At 47.2% G+C, this 19243-nt stretch overlaps 1 protein-coding gene across 1 annotated transcript in view; it reads right to left on the bottom strand.

Moving 5' to 3' along the window:
* Positions 1-1101: 1101 nt before the first annotated feature.
* LOC122364343 (corrinoid adenosyltransferase-like) overlaps positions 1102-19243 on the bottom strand; it is an 83138-nt gene continuing 64996 nt past the window's right edge. The window contains exons 4-6 of the mRNA XM_043334633.1: positions 4221-4345; positions 1623-1738; positions 1102-1310 (exon numbers count right to left, since the gene is read on the bottom strand). Coding sequence (XP_043190568.1) covers positions 1636-1738; positions 4221-4345 — 228 coding nt within the window. The 3' untranslated portion in view covers positions 1102-1310; positions 1623-1635. The remainder of the gene's footprint in view (positions 1311-1622; positions 1739-4220; positions 4346-19243) is intronic.

Genomic DNA, 19243 nt, shown 5'->3' with positions numbered 1-19243 from the left:
TTCGCCCCGACGGGTTGTCGGTCGTACCCCAACCACATTTCACACCACTATGAACAATAAATGCACACACTGAAATCGCTATTACCGATATGCTCATCCAATCAAGTTTCGATAAACCCGTTCATCATCAGCTCCTGCGGTTTCGAACACGCCTGTTAGGTGGTGCGGTAGACCGCGCCCAAAGCCAGGGCCCCGGTAACGTGAGGTAGCCGAGTCGGGGCAGCGTGCGCTGACCCAAGCCGGAGCCGCGCGTCCTCCCGGTGTCATGTGATAGCCCGGGGCTGCCCGCGGGGATGCGGTAGACCGCGCCCAAAGCTGCGGCCCCGGCTTGGGTCAGCGCACGCTGCCCCGACTCGGCTACCTCACGTTACCGGGGCCCTGGCTTTGGGCGCGGCTTCTGCTCATACTTTGTGGTGCGGTGGTGGTGCGTCGGGCTGCGCGCTCTGACTTCGGCCAAGAAAAATGCGTCAGCTGATCATTGTCATTTCTGCCACTTGCGTGTGGTGAAATGGGGTCATAACTTATGAGACGGCTTTTTCATATCAATTATTTTACATAAAATCATATTTCAAACCATAAATAATGTTCGACAGCCAAATAAAAGAAACAATACCAATACAGGCTTACAGTTTAAGGCTCGACATTGTGTTGTCTACGATTAGACAGCTGATAACTCATTCCCGTACGTCGTATGGTCGTAACACTATAATGACCTTTGCTTATTGTCACATGTGCGCCGCATTCGCGATTGTTGCCGACGCTTGTTTGCAGGTGAGCCCACTACAGTTGTTATACATATCTAAAAACCGATAAACTTTTAGGCGAAAAAGGCACTATTCCAGGCCCATTTTTGATTTTTTTTGCGATATTAGGTAAAAACAGAAGCTTCTTATCCTAGGAAAAATAAAATGGGAAATCTTTCAAAGGTGGCACACTACCTTTAATAACTTCAAATGCAGTTTCAAGCCGCAGCGTATTTACTATGTATACCACATCCCGTTTCACAACACCCATATCAGATCTACACAGATCAGGCCTCGGGCGTAACTGGATGCCCGATGATCCGAGCTTCGAGGTCATTTTCAGTCCCGTTTTGTTTTGGCATTTTGTAGGTGGCGGGTCGTGTGCCGACTGTCGCGCCCAGCGTGGCCGGCGCAGCTGTGCGTCAGCTCCCTCGTCGCTATACGCGCCTGCAGAGCACTGCGCTGCAGGTGGGGGCCGGGCCGCGCTGGGGGAGGGGGCAGACGGCGCAGCCGCAACCCGGCAGACCACTCCGACCTGACGGGAGAGGCCCGGCAGACCACTCCGACCTGACGGGAGGGGAAGAGCTTACTACAACGACAGTGCGTTGCTAATTTTCATATTCATACACTTATTTCCTTTAAACGGTTTCAGTGTGTGAAGTTATTAACGTATTCGTTCAGTTATCTAAACTGTTAAAACATATTGGTAATGAAATGCAAATCAAACGTGTGTTCCAGATGTAAAAATGGCATTTTAGCACTTTTTAAACAAAATCACACGACTGTATCAAACGCTTCATGGAGAAGATCTAAGCATGGGGCGTAACCAGCCAGACAGCACCGGCCGGTTGTGCCTATGTGTCGATTTGGCGGCCGTACCTATTGTTACCGGTCACTCTGACGGCTGGCCCGGCGGCGGTCGCACGTACACCTCCTCGTCGACGCCGTCGGCCGCCGCAGCCACCCGGGCCACCGTGAACAAAAAGTCCGACAGTCTGTGAACACAGGACACCGGGCCACCGTGAACAAAAAGTCCGACAGTCTGTGAACACAGGAACCCCGGGCCACCGTGAACAAAAAGTCCGACAGTCTGTGAACACAGGAACCCGGGCCACCGTGAACAAAAAGCCCGACAGTCGGTGAGCCCGGGACACCGGGTCGGTGACAGGTCGGACAGTCGGTGAGCCCGGGACACCGGGCCGGTGAGAGGTCGGACAGTCGCTGAGCCCGGGACACCGGGTCGGTGACATCACGCTCCGAAGACCAAGCACGGCCGACGAACAAGGCTCAAAAACAATGCTGCATACGGGTCTTGCCTGAGGTAAATGGCTTAGTCCTCGCCCGTATTGGTGTTTTTCCAGCCGCGAACGTGTTTTTCAGCCCTTGCCGTTTCGCCCATTTCCATTTCCCTTTCCATTTTTAGCCTAAGCAGCCAAAATGTAACCACGCTGAATCAAGTGCAATTGTGAACTTTCTAAAAGGACTTTCGGCGTGGTTCTTGCTGGAGAGCTCCAGCAGCTCACCTGCAAGCAGTATTGGTTGAGCAAAGCACAGCGAGCGACGCCAGAGAGAGCAAGAGATAAGCTGCCCTGATCGAGCTAGAGCTCCGCGGCCCGTGACGAGAGGAAGCCGATGCTACCCAATTTTAAGGTCCTAGCCCCTAGGTCATTGGTTTGGTGGACCTTCCAGGTCAGGTCAATGACCCAAAAGTCGGGAAAATCGGGACCTGTTAGAGCGTCGTTAAGTGTGGCTGCTATGGGTTGTTTCGGGGTGCTGATCACCACGAATATCATGTTAGTTTTGATCACAGATGATGTCCTTATACATTTAGGGCAGGTCGGGTCAGGTCAGGTCAGGTCAACCAGTAGGGGTCCTGGCGGGTATTCGTAGTAGGTATCAACCGCCTCTGACAGCTTCGTAGCATGTTACGATGGCACCAAAACTACTTCGTAAATGTTCATATGGTTGCTAAATTCGAATTCAGCTCCAAAAACTAGCTTAGAAACATGGAAAACTCGAAAAAAGTGAACCGAGGTCATCAAACATCAATGACCTGACCTGACCTTCAGGTGACCTGAACACCCATCCTAATGCATGAGAGCAACATCATATCGCATGTTTGAACGCTTGCAACGACGAAAAGACTGCGAACGCGCGGCTAATGCGTGCCGACATACGCCGAATAGCGATTCCGGCCAAACATGGTCTTGAAAAGTACCTAGGTCACAGATCAAAGGTCATTTGGGTCAGGTTTATGAAATTTTCAGGGTATGTGTACAATTGATTAACTCGAGGGTACGGAAAGATTCGTCGCGATCGGCCGCTTTTTACGCGAGTTATTCGCGAAAAATCGAGGTGGGGTCCGTTCGACCCCCCCCCCCCCTATACGGGCGAGGGTTTAACAGATATGAGTGAAAAAATATAATTCGCATTTTAAGTTCGACCCCCAATAAAGGTCTCTGGTAACACAGCACGCTATTTGTTAGATAGGTTACTTGGAAAACTGGCTAGCGCACACTGCTTTCCACAGATGATCAAGTTGATCAAAATTATCTGCACAGGGTGTCCCAAAATTGAAGAACATTTAATTTGTGGCCAAAAGCACGAATGAGCTTGATTCTAAAACATCCCTTAACTTACAGAGCTTGAAGAGTGTGTGGTTTCGATAACCGGTCACGACTCGAATCAATTACTTATTACCCAGAGCCAGCAGAGTAGTCCCTTTCCATTTTAAGCTTAGCAGACAAAATGTAACCACGCTGAATCAAGTGCAATTGTGAACTTTCTAAAAGGACTTTCGGCGTGGTTCTTGCTGGAGAGCTCCAGCAGCTCACCTGCAAGCAGTAACGGTTGAGCAAAGCACAGCGAGCGAAGCCAGAGAGAGCAAGAGGTAACATGATTTACATGTCTGAGCGCGGCCAAAACGGACCATGCACGAGTCGTCAAGCGGGTGATTCCCATGGTCGTAAACAAACGTCACCGATCTATCTGCACGCTAGGTATACGACGAATGATCATGATCAAGGCTGTCTAAAGTCTATAAAACATCAGGAACGCCTCTGGAACGAAAAATATGCCAAAATTAACAAAAAGGCAGCGCGTATTGTTGGAAGCTAGGAAAACATCATATTCAGCAAAAAAGTAAATTGAAACACTTTTTGTGGTCTTACGAATTTAAAATGTGCCTTTGGCAAAGAATATGAAGTGGTTTCCTGACGTATGTGCCTTCTCCCGAACAATCCGATGCTGGTCTGAGTTTTTCGCTACATGGTTTAGAACGGCTACAGATCGATACGTTGTAGTTCAGGCGTCCCCTGAGCACTGAGCGTGGCAGTGTACGGTTCCTGAGTCAAACGCTGGGCCCCGGCCGTCGGCGGCGGTGCAGTCCCGGCGTCCCACACGGCGCCCCGTGTACCAGCAGCCGACTGGCGTATGGTTGTGTGCTTGTGTGTGTGTGGGGGGGGGGGGGGGTCTCACCGGTTCAGGTAGACAGCCACGCTGGCGTCCACGCGGTCGGCTCTGGTGAGCGGCGTGACCACCCTCTCTGCGCGGCGACACACGGTCCGTGCTAGGTGCAGCGTGGCGCCGGCCACACCGCCGCCCTGCCACGGCAGTCGGCACAGTCACAAGCCAGTCACAGCAGTCACACTAGACACACTAGTCACCAGGGTTGTATACGACTCAATCAATAGCAATCAATTCAATCACGACAAATTTGGGAAACCAATCAAATCAATCAAGTCAGAGCAATTTTCGGGAATTGATTCAATCGACTCAAACGCGACAATGAAAGGAATCAATCAACTCAATCAAACGACTCAAACCAAGACATACATTAGGTTTTTTGCCCCACCAACTTGGAAGTGTCCATAGCAGTCTGGTGTACCTACCTACCTACCTACCTACAGAAGAAACAAAAATATTGTCATTTAAAATTATAAATTGCCATGCCATTCAAAGTTTCTATGTAAAAAGGAAGGATACCTAGTGATGGACAGGTGGATCATGATATTGAGGTTCAATGGGTAGAATTGGAGCAGAAGTTTCATTTAATGGGTGCAAAATAACCAAGTAGTTGACTTCAACAAACGCCCCTTAACCCTCGCCGGACCTATTGGTTTTCTACATACGCGCCGGCCGAGGGGGGGGGGGGGCGGGTACGACCCCCCCTCGCCGTTTCGCCCCTGGTGGAGCTAGCGCGTCGCGGAAAAAACGAGCGTGTGCGCCGTTACGAGACGCAGAGATTGGTACCCGATTTTAAGGTCCTAGGTCAACCGGTGACCTCTGAGGTCAGGTCAAGTGCCCCAAGGCACGGTTCAGTTTTTGGTGAATAGCTTCGCAAAAAACGGCCGCAGAGCGCCGATTTTGGCAGCATCGTGTTCGCCTCGCTCAGGCGCGTCGAATGATATACTTTTCGTCCGGGTCAGGTCAACTTGGGGTGTTGACCTCAGGTCAAGGTCAGGTCAGCACCCCAAGGTCACGAAGTTGGTCGAAAGAGGTCATGTCGCATATCATTCGATTCGGCAGGTCTTCCTGAGTCCATTGGTGGCTTTCCCGACTCGCTAGCTCAATTTGATCAAGAGTTATTGACGAAAAACTAATATGACCTTGATGACGTCATAAATGACGTCACGAAAGGTCAACATTGCAAAAGTGACGCATCTAACCTTGCAAGGAGTGCATCAAATCACGATTCTGTGTGCTTGAGATAGTTGGAGATCATTCCCGGCGCCAGAATAGCAGTTTTCATTTTTCCCCATTGACTTATAATGGTGAGGTCACGAAAATGACCTGACCTCATATGACCTTTAGGAAAAATCCGAGATATACAAGTTGTGGGACTCATAATGGATATTAGATCCTGCAAGTTTCATTTCCCTGTGACATCTCCTCTGGCAGTGAGGGCGTTGCGAAGTTGCGACATCTGAAGACCGTGCAGAGGTTCACTTGTGACGTCATAGGTCAGTGACCTGACCTGACCCAAAAATGCGGTTGGTGTCAAAAGATGCGGCTTGGATCAAAGGTCAGGTATGCCAAGTTTCGGCTCTCTATCGCCAGCGTGTTCGGAGCTATCGCGAAAAAACCCTATGGGGGGGCGGCACCCGCCCCCCCCCCCCTCGGCCGGCGAGGGTTAACCCAAATCACCACCTTTCACCTAAAAGTTGTCAATTTAATTTTGGCCATATTCCAGCTAAGTCATCAGGCCATCTACCCCATGTAAAGCCCCCGTCTGTCTCTTATGTGAGTTATGCGGAGCTCTTCTGAATTGAACCCTGAACATAATGAACCTAGCTAGGTTACATGCCACACTGATACCATATTGATATGAAAGTGTTGAAAATGTGCTACAAATTTGACAACTTCATTAGGTATGCTTTATGAAGACAGCAGGAAAGCAGGTAGGTACCTACTTACCTGCCTAGATGTGTCACTGGCTACCAACAGTACCAACGAAGGTAGATAGGTATTAGGTTATATGTGAAGAATTCAAAACATTTTATTGCAATACAATTTGAAACTGTTAGGACTGGGGGATAGGGATGAGCATTAAAATATATTTAAAAGGAAATGGAAAGGACAGGGACTCTGGAACCACAGGATAAGTTAAGGACAAAGGAAGAGGAACAAGGAAAATTAAATGCCGTTGGTGCGGTGCGACTGCGGAAAAAAAAAACAAAGAAAACGTTTTGCCAAGAAGTATGCTAAGCTTTTATAAATCCTTATTCTACGTCTTTTGATTTTTTGGTAAGATGACGTCATTGATTATCATGTAGTATGGTAGATCATCATAAAATAAATCGGTTGTACAACACCAATTTCGTTTTAATTATTATTTCATTAGAAATAAAACCACTTAATGATATTCGGTAATTTTTTTTAAGGAAAATGAAATATATTAAATATGTTATGCCTAGGCTCTCAGGAGAAAAGGATCAACAAACGTTCTGCTGCAAATTAAACAATGCAGCAAATTAGCTATTAATGTAAACGTAATTAGCGAGACGAAAACGGCGCTTTTGTTTCAGTTATTTTTGTAGGGGTTTCAGATATTTATAGAGTTCAGTGGGTTGTTTCTGAGGAGATGTGGAGATGTGAATTAGTAATTAATCACACTTTATTAGTATATAGGGCCTTGCACTTTATCATCTGGATTAAAAAAAAAGTTTCTTGCTGAGTGCAGAAAGGTAGGTACTAGGTAGGTGCATCGCCAGGTTCTATCACAGGATTGGAGCAGTTATTGCAGTTGAAAGTCAAAGTTGGCTGTTCATGTTTAGGCCCTGTTCTTTATTTGGCCATCTACCCCATATTGCAGTTGTGATGACAAGCAGTTTTCAGTGTAGTTTTGTGATCTTTGATGTCATCAATTGGTGTCATTATTTTTCGTCAACTAAAACTTATTTCAACTTTCCATTCAATCGACTCAATCATACGAGTCACTCTAATTTTCGGGAATCAAATCAGTCAACCAGTCGCTAAAGTCAAACGAGTCAGTCAACCAGTCATCTCGAAAAGTCAATCGACTCAATCCAATCAACTCAAAATACGCGTTGAATCAAATCAATCAATTCAATCGACTTGATTGGTATACAACCCTGCTAGTCACAGCAGTTATACCAGTCACAGCAGTTATAGTCACCAAAGTATCATCATATTAGTGACAGCAGCTACATCAGTTGCATCAACAATCAGTAACGTCGTTTTAACGAAAGAAATTCTTTGACAAAGCCTCATCGCGCTGAAGTTATGGTGAAGACTGGAATGAAGTAGGAAGTCAAATCGATTCCTCTGTCCTAATCCCAATTGAACACCTATGGAGAATCATGAAGGAGGGGCTCGGCAAGATTGAACCAGCTCCCACAGTAAACGGACTTGAAGAGGAACCTGTGAAAGGTGTGGCTGAGCATCAGCGCGAATACTCTTGACATCTTGATCTATGGAATACCAAAGTGGATGAGGGAATAAATCGGTCAATAAACCGTGACTCGGGGGCTGTTTGTTTATTAATAATGGCGGCGAGCTGATGGAGGGGCAAATAATTTCCGGACACCCTGTAAAATACAAAACTGTGCGATCCTTGTCTTTGACGATACATCTCACCTGCAATGAATGGTGCTAGGTTTTGGTTGATACAGCAGTGAGGAGCACGTCACATTACTTCAGCGGTGACCTGTACGTCTGTGCTGGGTGTCGTGTGAATATTAGAATCCGTCTCGGCTATCCATCATATTGAATCGTAGATTGCAAAAAAAAAAAACTCGGAGCAAACATCAAACATGCCACAGACAGCGGAAGGAGGAGGTACGGCAAGTCGCAGAGTAGGTACGCACCGGATTTGAGACCAGGCAGAAAACTGGGCTCTCAGGGATAAGCTACAGCAAAACAAAACTGTACTGGTCCTTCAAATGTTTAAGGCGTCAGCATATTCTCATGTTCTGCACATGCTAACGATTAAAAGTGGAAAAGACAGGGGAGCACCGGCCACTGGGCAACATCCCCCCTACCGCCCTCTGCTCTCGTCACGAGTGACCGCGAAGCGATTCAGTACTTCAATTGTCACTTGCATTTTTCCTTTCATTTGTTCTTTCTTTTCCTTTCCCGCATCGTTTGCAGTGCGTTGTTGGCTGGGGGGGGGGGGCAAACGGCGCGGTTTTTTCCATTGTTTCGTTTTTTTTTCTGGATATTTTTGCGACGTTTGCGTTGGCGTTGTTCGCGCCGCCACGGGCGTGCGGTGTGGTATTTTTTTTTGCTTCTCTTTTTCAGATCGGTCGGGCGACGCTATTGCATCGCCACTTTGCGTATTCTTGGAAACCTCAAAGTATGGTATGATGGACCAAAATGCTTGAAAATCATTTTTATGGTAGGCCTTAGTTTCAGCCAGTCAGATAGAAATACAGATTCTACGGTTCCTACAGATTCTATCATACCTATCGCACTTTGCAAATTGGGCCATTTGCATGGGTAGCTTCAAAATTCACTTTCCGAATAGCTTCTGTACGGTTCATACTGAATTGTGCATGTCACATGTGCGCTTTTGTAGTCAAGTATTCGGCTGTGCCAGCAAAACGAGCTTAAAGCGACTGCAGAAAGTGCAAAACTTTGCTGCCAGAGTGACATCTGGCAGACAGAAGTATGATCATGTGTCAGACGTGATTATGAGTTTGGAGTGGCTCCCCCCGTCAGTGCGTTGATTGACATGAAAGACGTGTCTGCTAAACAGGGTGATAGCAGGGGTGAGCCTGAGGTACAGGTCTCGCGGGTTTTAGCGGTAGGTTTTGCACCTAGAAAATTTAGTGTACTTCAGGCTATATCTTCGTCGTCTTAAGCTTTTAAGTGTTGAAGATGCGATCGACTTGTTGGGTAACAAGTCGGCCATGATCGTGTAAAATGGCTTCATCGTAGATCGATTAGTTTCTGAGATATAACCGGAAATGTAAAAGTGCAAAACCTACCGCTTAATCTCGCGAGACCTGTACTGCGACAGGACATATCGTACAATAGGGATATTTCCGAGCGTCAGACTAGGCAGTCGGGTCATTAACCCGCGCCCTGCTGGGGGGGGGGGTAATTGAACACCCCCCCCCCCTTGTGGTTTTTCGCGAATATCTCAAAAACGGCGGCGCGGAGCGCCGCCGTTTTTGGTACACCTTATCATACATCAATTCTACACATGTTGTGAAAATTTCAGACCAAGGTCATTCAAGGTCAGGTCACCAGGTCACTTGAAGTGACCTCACCTCATAAAAACTTTCAATGTCTGTCAGAGCTACACCGAGTGACCGATCGCTTTGAAACGTTCAGCGATTGCTTAGAGCATTAGCTTGTACAAAATGTATATCTCAGAATTTTGATATCGATGACCTAAGGTCAGGTCAATTTTGCGACCTCCCCATTATAAGTCAATGGGAGAAAATTGAAATGCGCCTCTTTTGGACGAAAGACATTATAAACACTCCCAAACACTGAATTACAAGTGGTTTAGACACACTGAACATGAAAATGGTGTCCGTGACCCCTGTTTATGCCCTGAGGTCATCTTAGGTCACGAATGGTATCCAACAGTTTTTCGCAAATAACTTTTGATAGAGGCATGCTAGAACGATGAAAACCCCTTAGATGTGTTCAGCTCGACGATACGGATCGACTGATATGCAACATGACCCTTTCCGGTCAGGTCATGACCTTGACCTGAGGTCAAATTTTCAAGTTGACCTTTCAAGGTCAAGTTATAGTTCATTCGATGCGTCTTGACGAGAGGAACACGATGCTGGTAAAAGTAAGCTCGTACAAGGCTTGGGTCAAAAGTTATTGCAGAAAGACTGTTTCCGAAAAAAAAATCGGCTATTTTTTGAGTTTTTGCCCCCTGCAGGCAAAACCGTTGACGTTAGGTCAAATCTGAGAAAATTACTCAGAAAGGGCGTTAATAGGGCTATCGAATGCGCTTTTCCGCGGTGCTGCAGCTCTATTGGTTCCCGAGTTATGCGTTGGCTTCTTGGAAATTGTCGACATTCGACCTGAAAATCGGCGAAATTTTGCCTTCAATGACCTCTGGTGACCTGACCTTTGACCTGACCAAAAAATTGACCGAAGTGATTTCCTCATTATTTTTTACGCTCTTTCGAACGCCGCCTTCCGCGTATCGCTACGTGGCCCAGGAGCCGAGTTAGAAGGGGGGGGGGTGTTCAAACACCCCCCCCCCAGCAGGGCGTGGAAATCCAGGACCCCCAGCCGGGCGCGGGTTAACATGTACCGCGTGTTCGAACCAGCCTTGGCCTAAGAACTTTTAAGCAGCGAGCGTATCAACTGTACAACGAACATGCCATAAGAACGGAGCTTCAGGTCCGTTCCTGACATGTCTGGTCCGCGCTTTTTATTGTCTTTTTAACGCGCTTACTGTTTTGACGAGGGCTCGCAATGGCCACCTTGAGTGGAAGAGTACCAATGATGTAAAATATAGTACAACATTTAGTCGTTCAGTTTGAATAGACAAGGCTCCTCAAACAATGAAAAAAAAATGAAACATTTGGGAAAGTCTAGCTTCAGAGTATGCATGCCTGTCTCCCCTGCTCTAAAACTTAGGCCGTGGGCTGACGGTCGCACCGTCCGTGTGGCAAGGTAGGCTGTTGGGTCCGGCCGGCCGGCCGGGTGGCCTTTCACCGACAGTGGGCTGTCGAAGCTGGCAGCGGAATGGGCCGTGTCGGGAGCAGCGCCGCCGCCGGCCACCGCTCCTTTCATCGGTCCTGGTGGCTGTCGCCAGCAGTCAGCGAGCTGCAGCGCAGTGGGCGCGCAGAGCGGCCCCGGCTGGTGCCGACACCTCCAAGGAGCAGTGGCGCCGCGCTGGCAGCTTCCAGCTCACGGATTGAGCACAACGCTGCTTGTCAGCTACCTTGCAGTTGGGGCGTTCCATGACATATCGACCAAGCCATAACTCCCTACCTCTCAGATTTTGATGAAATTACGTCTGGGGGGTTATCTGTACCGTAGATTCTTAATCTCCTATTTTCAGCGTTATACTACAAACGGTTTACGAGTTACAGCCAGTGGCATTTTTCAAAATGCTCAGAGTAACCCTCTTTTTGACTCGTATTATATAAAAATATGGCCAGTAACTTACAATTAATATGTATATCATTGGAATCCTCATTGACCGTAGAAAACTAATCAATCAAAATATTTTGAAAAAATCAAAATCACAACATTTTATTAATGAATAAATTTTTGATTTTTGATTTTCAAAATGTGGCCATTAAATTTTTGACAAAAAGATTACGCCAAAAGATGCCTCTGGATATGGAAATTTCATGTAAAAAAATTGGAGATTTTTATATAACTTTTTGTTTACGGCAATGTTTAGTGTAAAAGGGAACATTTGGTGACACTTTCCAAAACCAATCATTCTCCTGCCCTCATATCCTCGAAATAGTTAATGAAAGTTGGAAATAAAAGCCTGGCACTCACACTCACACAACCGGCATGTGATTATTCAATAATCATTGCTTCACTTTCGTTTCACTTTTGCTTCACTTTCGGGCATTGTTCAATGTCTGTCAAGAAAGTTAGGCGAACATTGATGTGCGCTGCCTTGCATGTAATTCTGACACGCTTCTATACAGCTTGCACTGATAAAAGGCTAGGAAATATCAAATTTGTAAATCGGACGTTGTGGCCGGACATGCGAAAAAAAAATCGTTCATAACAGCCGAGGCTGTGTTAGGGTTAAATAAGGAGAAGGCTGAAGCTAGTAATCGCATGCAGTTCGCTCTGTCCATGTAAATAATGGGCTTTCAGTGATATTGCTTATTGAATATGCCACACACAAAATAAATGCAGACAAAATGCGGCATTTGGAAGTAATTGATTGCAATTGCCAGGGGCGTGACCAGGTCAGAGAGGGTGGAGGTGACAAAATTACAAGTACGTGAAAACTGGCCGAGATTGTATTCTCTTTTTCTGGAACTGGAAGCACCTCTAACGTTTTGGATTAATGTATTTCAAGGTATTAAATGGCTTGGGATGCTCCATGTTTCACTAACATTCACTTTCATAGTATTTTTATTCCCACCTAGCCGAAGGGGATGGTTTGATGTGCAGCCCCAACGGTTTTCTCGAGATCGTTTGCAACGCTGTAAGGCTGGAGAGCTGAAAGTTGACATACCCACCTTAACCTGATCATTGATTTAAGCTGGATTTTTTTACGCCAACAGGATTTTGAGGCTGAGGTCAGCTTACTCACCTATGACGTCACAAATAAATCTTGGAACGATGCAAAAAGTTGCAGCTTTACAGCGCCCTCAGTAAACCTTTTGCAGGGGATGAAACAAGTAACGGCATATAGTTAGTAACGGCTCTTGAGATTTCACATCAACTTTCCTAACTTTCACTCGAGGTCAGTCACGTGACTTCACTATTACAAGTCAATGGGAAATATTACAACATTGAAACTCTTATTTCGATGTCGGAAACGACCTAAGCCTGAAATCAATATCAAACGCCTGTAATCGTGATTTCATACACTTTGCAAAGGGCGATTCTTAGGTTTGGCATTGGGGACCTTGCATGACGTCGTATAGGCTGGTGCTTTGTATGGTCGTTTGAGGTCATCTTTTTTCTTTTTGACAATGACTTTGAATGGAATTAATCTCGCGAGTCGAATAAGCCACCAGTGCGTGAACTCGCGGAACCCTGCTGAACTTAATCATACATATACCTACAATAGCCGCTTTCACGACAAGTATCTAACACACATTTGCTGATATTTGATGCGATTTGGTCAAATTTGGTTCATAGCTGATTCTTAATTGCTAGTAGCTTGGGTTGCACTAGTTGCTCATTGACCTTATTTATCACATTATCAGACGTTACTTTTAAATCAAACATTGGAACAAAATTACGTTATGAAAATAGCTAGAGTAAAACAGCTTTGGCTAGATTCGTCAGACATCCGTCATGAAAACGGCTGATATGACCTCAGTTGACCACCTTCTTGACCTCAGCGGTTTTGATGTGACTTCGACCTGAGGAAAACATCTTAAGCTGACCTTCCAAATACAGCTATATCATTATGGTCAACCGGTGACCTCTGAGGTCAGGTCAAATGCCCTGAAGCAGGGATCCAATTGTCGGTCAATAAATCCCCCAAATGGTCGCAGCACCGTCATTTCGGTACCTGAAACTTATCTGCCGCCATGGTTGGGGATTGGAGAACCTACCCCGGCCACCCCGGCCGTGGCCGGGGTAACTTTCAGTCAACTCCGGCCCGGCTGGGGTAAGTTTTTCGACTCTTATAAATCCTAAAAGCTGTCTCCATGCGAAAAAACTGAGTGTCACCTACAGGGTGTCCCAAAATTAATGTCACACCCTCCCACAACTTTTATTTTGCCCTCTGTGAGAGTTGTGTCCAGTGCCACTAGGTGGCTCTTCGATCGGTACAGGGTTCGGGCGCTCGGGCAATAGAGTTATCTCTGAGTGACCGAGGCGAGTGTGTGTCTGTGCGTGCGCGGGAGCCGAGTCGGACTCGCACATGGCGCAGCCGGCAGGGTCCAACCCCGATGGGGTCTCCGGTGTTTCGGGCGCTGTAGCGCTACCAGGACAGTGGCTCGGCAAGCTGACTCAGCCGGATAAGTTGGACTTAGCAGTGGATCGAGCAGCAACATTCAGAGCATGGAATACTCGGTGGACGGATGGCACGCTATCTGGTCTGCCGTCCCAGCCAGTTGCGGTGCACATGGCAATGTTGCGTTCAGGTCTATCGGATGACACCATTCGTATAGTCGAGAACATGGGACTATCGCAGGCTGAAAGTTCAAACTTGGATGTCATACTCGAGCGCCTGGAACGACATGCTATTGGACAGGTGAGCCAAGTGATGCAAAGATGGACGTTTAATTTGCGCGCTCAACAAGCAGGCGAGACCTTTGATGATTTCGTAACATGTCTCAGGGATCTAAGCAAAGACTGTGGCTTCTGCGATGGTTGCAGAGACAGCTTGATCCGTGACGGCATCAGAGATACCGATGTGATCAGAAGTCTGTGTGCGGTACCCGGCCTTACGCTCGATCAGGCGATCACCATTTGCCGTTCTGAAGAATGCGCGACACGCGATGCTTATAACATCACCGATGGCGGGACCGGCCCAGACGTTTCGGCTGCTGCGCGCGGCCGTGCGGTACCGTTGCCCCCGGGCGGTGCTGCGCGCGGCCGTGCGGTACCGTTGCCCCCGAGCGGTGCGGCGCGCGGCCGAGGTCGGCGGACGCTATCCTGTGACGTCACAGGCGTCACAGAGGTCACACGACAAAGTGCGCGCTCTTCCTGACACGGGGGCCGACATCAGCCTGGCGGGCCCCGAATTCGCTGAAAGATTTGGACGCGGCTGTATGTCACCACCTACAGTCCATCCCAAGGTGGTCGATGGTCGCGCCACTTGCGCCATCGGACAGATAGGTGTAAACATTAGCCTAGGACCCGCTCAAGTTGTCGAGCAAGTGCACATCATCCCCGGTGTAAGACGATTGATTTTGTCTTGGCACGTCACGAAATATCTCGGGCTTGTTCCAGCGAACTATCCGAGACAGATGAACTCCGCGGAAGCAACGGGGGCTGCTGCTGCAGCGAGCACTACTCGGATGGATGGCGTGGCAGCCGCCGCCCAGCACAGCGTCAGCCTACGTGACCCTCAGCCGACGCAGACCTGGGCCTCGTTTCATAAAGCGAGTCCGTAACTTACGCCGTTTTTTGGGCTTGTATTGCAAGCGCATGTGAATAGATAAATTTATTTCCCTTTCTCCCTTCTGTTCTTGCTTGCAAGATGAATAAATTCAACGATTCAAACTATCATCATCGCTTCACATGTACTTACAATACAAGACCAAAAACCGGCGTAAGTTACGGACTCGCTTTATGAAACGAGGCCCAGCACGCCGTCGGACTCTCGGCGGGCGCGGGACGGCGCGCCGTCGGACTCTCGGCGGGCGCGGGACGGCGCGCCGTCGGACTCTCGGCGGGCGCGGGACGGCGCGCCGTCGGACTCTCGGCGGACGCGGGACGGCGCGCCGTCGGACTCTCGGCGGGCGCGGGACGGCGCGCCAGGAGGGGGTACCACACTAATATTAACCCTCGCCCGTATAGGGGGGGGGGATCGAACGGACCCTCCCCTCGGTTTTTTCGCGAATACCTCGCGTAAAAAGCGGCCGATCACGACGAAACTTTCAGTATCCTCGCGTTAATCAATTTTACACCTAGCCTCAAATTTTCATGACCCAGACCCTAATGACCTTTGACCTGTGACCTACTTTTCGAGACCATGTTTGACCGGAATCGCGATTCGGCGTATGTCGGCTCGCATTAGCCGCGCGTTTGCAGTCTTTTCGTGGTTTTAAGCGTTCAAACATGGGATATGATGTTGCTCACATGCATAAGGGTGGGGGTCAAGGTCAACGGAAGGTAAGGTCAGGTCATTGACCTTTGATGACCTCGGTTCAATATATTTTTGTAATTGTAAATACTAATTTTTCTTAACCCGCGAGCTGGTGGGGTCTGTTTATAACGCGACCTGGTGGGGGGGGGGGGCTATTTTTTGCCCCCCCCCCCTCGTATCTCCGAAACTACTGGACGGATCCGCAAAATTCAAACGGCGTTCGAAAGGCCTGTCAAATTTGTCGAAGCAAACCAAATTTCATTGACCTCGGGGTCACCGATGACGTCACAGGTCAGGTCAAAGATGAAATGTTTCACCGTTCACGGGTCTTCTAGGGAATGCGCTATAACACCGAGGAAAACGCATTTTGTCGAGAATCAGCGATAGGGCGTCAGTTGCCTAGTAGATATGTTGCTATTAGAGGTCACTGACAACACCAGATCACGTCACAGGTCAGGTCACCAAGGGTCACAGGTCAGGTCACATGAGCCCAACTTTACTAAGGTTGTGTGATGCATGTTTTATGGCCAATTTTTCATTTCCAACTCAATGATGTTGGTTATAAGACTATCAGGTACGGCTTATGTCACTTTCTGGTGAAGTTCAGGTCAAGGTCAGGTCAAGGTCAGGCCAAAAAAGGTCAAATTTTAAAGTTGATAGTTTTGCATAAAATGGGTATTGATTCGATGCAGCTTGTCACGGGGAGTCTAATGGTGGTCTTTGTTTTGCGCTACGTGGTCTAGAATTGCTAAAAATTGAGTTTGAAAATTTGACGTCATCAATTTTGAACAGTTTTTCGCTATAACTTCGCCAAAAAAAGAGGTATCAATCTCAAATTTGGTATGTGGATGGAAGGAGGTAAGGACTATCACATATATTCCGGTTTTTGCGAATATCAAAAAACTTTTTGGATTTTTCGATCATTATATCCAAAAAAATTATTTTTTGATTTTTGGGGGTCAAAATCCAAAAAATTCAAAAATCCGAGATAGCAGTTTTGTAGCCCTATCAATTCTACAGCTTTTATGTGTTTATCATTTTTCTGTATTTGCAAAGCTATAGGCCTGACAGCTCTTCCCGCGAAACCCTTTTTTGGGTCGAAAACGGCAGAACATGACGTCACTCTGACGTTATTTCCGGCCAACCTATCATAGCCTTTGGAAAAAAATTTTGTCACCATGTGTAAAATTGATGTCCGGAAGGGTACTGAAAGTTTGGTAACGATCGGCGCAGCGGTTCTGGAGATATATTGAAAAGTCTGGAGGGGGGGCAAAACATAGCCCCCCCACCAGGTCGCGGGTTAATTGTCAAAATTTTGAAAATTCGAGAAAACAGTTTAATAGCTACGTCTATTTGTAGTCCACTCATGCAAAGAAATTGGATCTAGCTTTAAAACTGAGCTCTTGAGAGCGTTTGCCGTAATTCAATATTTTGCATGAAAATCGGCCGATATGACGTCACTCTGACGTCATTTCCGGCCAAACGTTGGTAGCTAGAAAGTTGAAATCTTAACACAAGGTGTAAAATTGCCGCCGCTGAAGGTACCGCAAGTTTCGTGTTGATCTGTTAAACGGTTTAGACGATATTGCCGAAAAACGGGAGGGGGTCTCTGAAGAGCCCCCAGTCATGCGCGGGTTAATGGTAAAAACTCAGCTGTGCCTCTCCACAGCTGTCTCTACAGCTGCCACAACTGTGCCTCTACCCTACTGTCTCAAATAACCCCACCTTGAGGTACAGTATATCTAAAAAGTATGTCCCCTGGTTTGGGTCTCCCACAGGAGGCGAATCGGTAACTGGGCTGAATCCCAGTTGCAGCACCCGGCCGCCAGGGTCGCTGGCGCGCGAGCGGCCTTGACCGCTCGCATGTCATTGGCAGTTCGGTCCCTCCCCATCTATACCGAGGTGGGAAGGGGAGAAGAGGGGGAGAGAGGGGAGGGAGCGGCATCCGCTCGGCACTGGGCGATACCTGCTGACGCTCCCTCGCTGACCTCAGTCCTGCCCTCAGGCGAAGACCGACTTCCTCGGCCCGTAGCGGCCGAGCGGAAAACCGAGCTCGCGGGGCGCGACTCCATTGCCCCAATCTTATAAATGGAATGCTGTCGTAATCACGGCATTAGATAATATGAATAGTGATACCAGCAGTGGATGTGGTAAAATACAGTCCAAAACAAACGAAAGCACACGATTGGTGCATAATGCGCCCTCCCATTCAAATAAGCCCGCCCACTTCAACAGATGGTGTAGCGTTAGGCGGCACGGGCGGACATCGATAGCAGCGCCTCTATCGGTCACTAGGAAAAGCTGGGCTGTAGGCGACGAAATACCGGCTGAGTTGTCACACGTTGAATAGGTTTATAGCCATCCGTCTTGTGAAAAAGTTGAACTTTTGCCTTTAATATTTCTACAGGCAATTTTAGAAGTGTCTTCACATGGATTACAAAACCGTTTAGATTATTGTATTCACTTCAAAACTTTCCTTTTGTTCTTGATGATGCGGAAACTATTTATAATTAGTGTTTCTAGCTTAGTAAAAGAACATACTGTGCAAACGATGAAAAAAGCATAAATGGAAGATTTAAATGCAATTTTCTCTAACAATTAATGGTAAATTCTCTACATATCAAGGAAAAGGTGCATGCTAACTGATAATTTAAAGTTCTTGGGGCCAGTTGTTTTCTTCTTTTCTTACGTCGCCCCAATGGCCGCGAATACACTTGTGATAACGCCTATCGGTTCCTAAGGGCGTAAAAGATGCAAAACACTACCGAACTTTTTTAGCTCGGTCACTGGGACCGTCAATAAACAATTGAATGAAATGCATGAAAACCATTTTGCATTTAGGTAATAGCCGTTTTCTGTACCCAAACTTTAGCCACTAGCCAGTGACGCCCTGTCCATTCTAAAGCGTTTATAAGATTGGTCCCAGCACCCGATTTTATATGAGGAACTCGTTTAAAAAGCATCTAATCTCTAACCAATTTATTTATTATCCCGCGCCCCGTTGGGCTCTGCCGAGCAAAGCGCCCTGTTGGGGGAGGGGCATTTTGCCCCCCCCCCCTAAGATCTCGAGAACCACGCAACCTAGCGACAAGCGGCAAACGGTGTTTGATAGCCCTATCAGGGAACTACCGTGCGACCCAATTGTATTGACCTAGGTCAAACCGATGACGTCACAGGTCAGGTCAAAGGTCCAATTTTCACCGTTTACAGGCATTTCAAGAAATGCGTTGTAAAATCGAGTAAAATGCATTTCATTGAAAATCATCGATAAGGGAACTGTTCTTCAAACACATATTTTGCTATTTGAGGTCACTGATACCAGGTCAGGTTACAGAGGTCAGGTCACTGGGGGGTCACAAAAGTGTCGTGTGATACATGTTTTATGGTCCATTTTACATGACAAATGCGATTATGTGGGTCAGATATCGATCTGAAATTTGGTATGTATATAGAAGAGCGCAGAGACTATCACATATCTTCCGTTTTTTTCGAAATTCGGAAAATTTTGGATTTTTTTAGTTTTTTTATAAAAAAAAAAATAATTTTTTGAATTTTTGGGGGCCAAAAACACAAAATTTTGAAAATCAGA

This window comes from Amphibalanus amphitrite, unplaced genomic scaffold, assembly GCF_019059575.1.
Source record: "Amphibalanus amphitrite isolate SeventyFive unplaced genomic scaffold, NRLGWU_Aamphi_draft 000670F_arrow, whole genome shotgun sequence".
In the NCBI taxonomy this organism is placed as follows: Eukaryota; Metazoa; Arthropoda; class Thecostraca; order Balanomorpha; family Balanidae; genus Amphibalanus; species Amphibalanus amphitrite.
The sequence above is the reverse complement of the archived record's forward strand: the minus strand, read 5'-3'. Positions and strand labels throughout refer to the sequence as shown.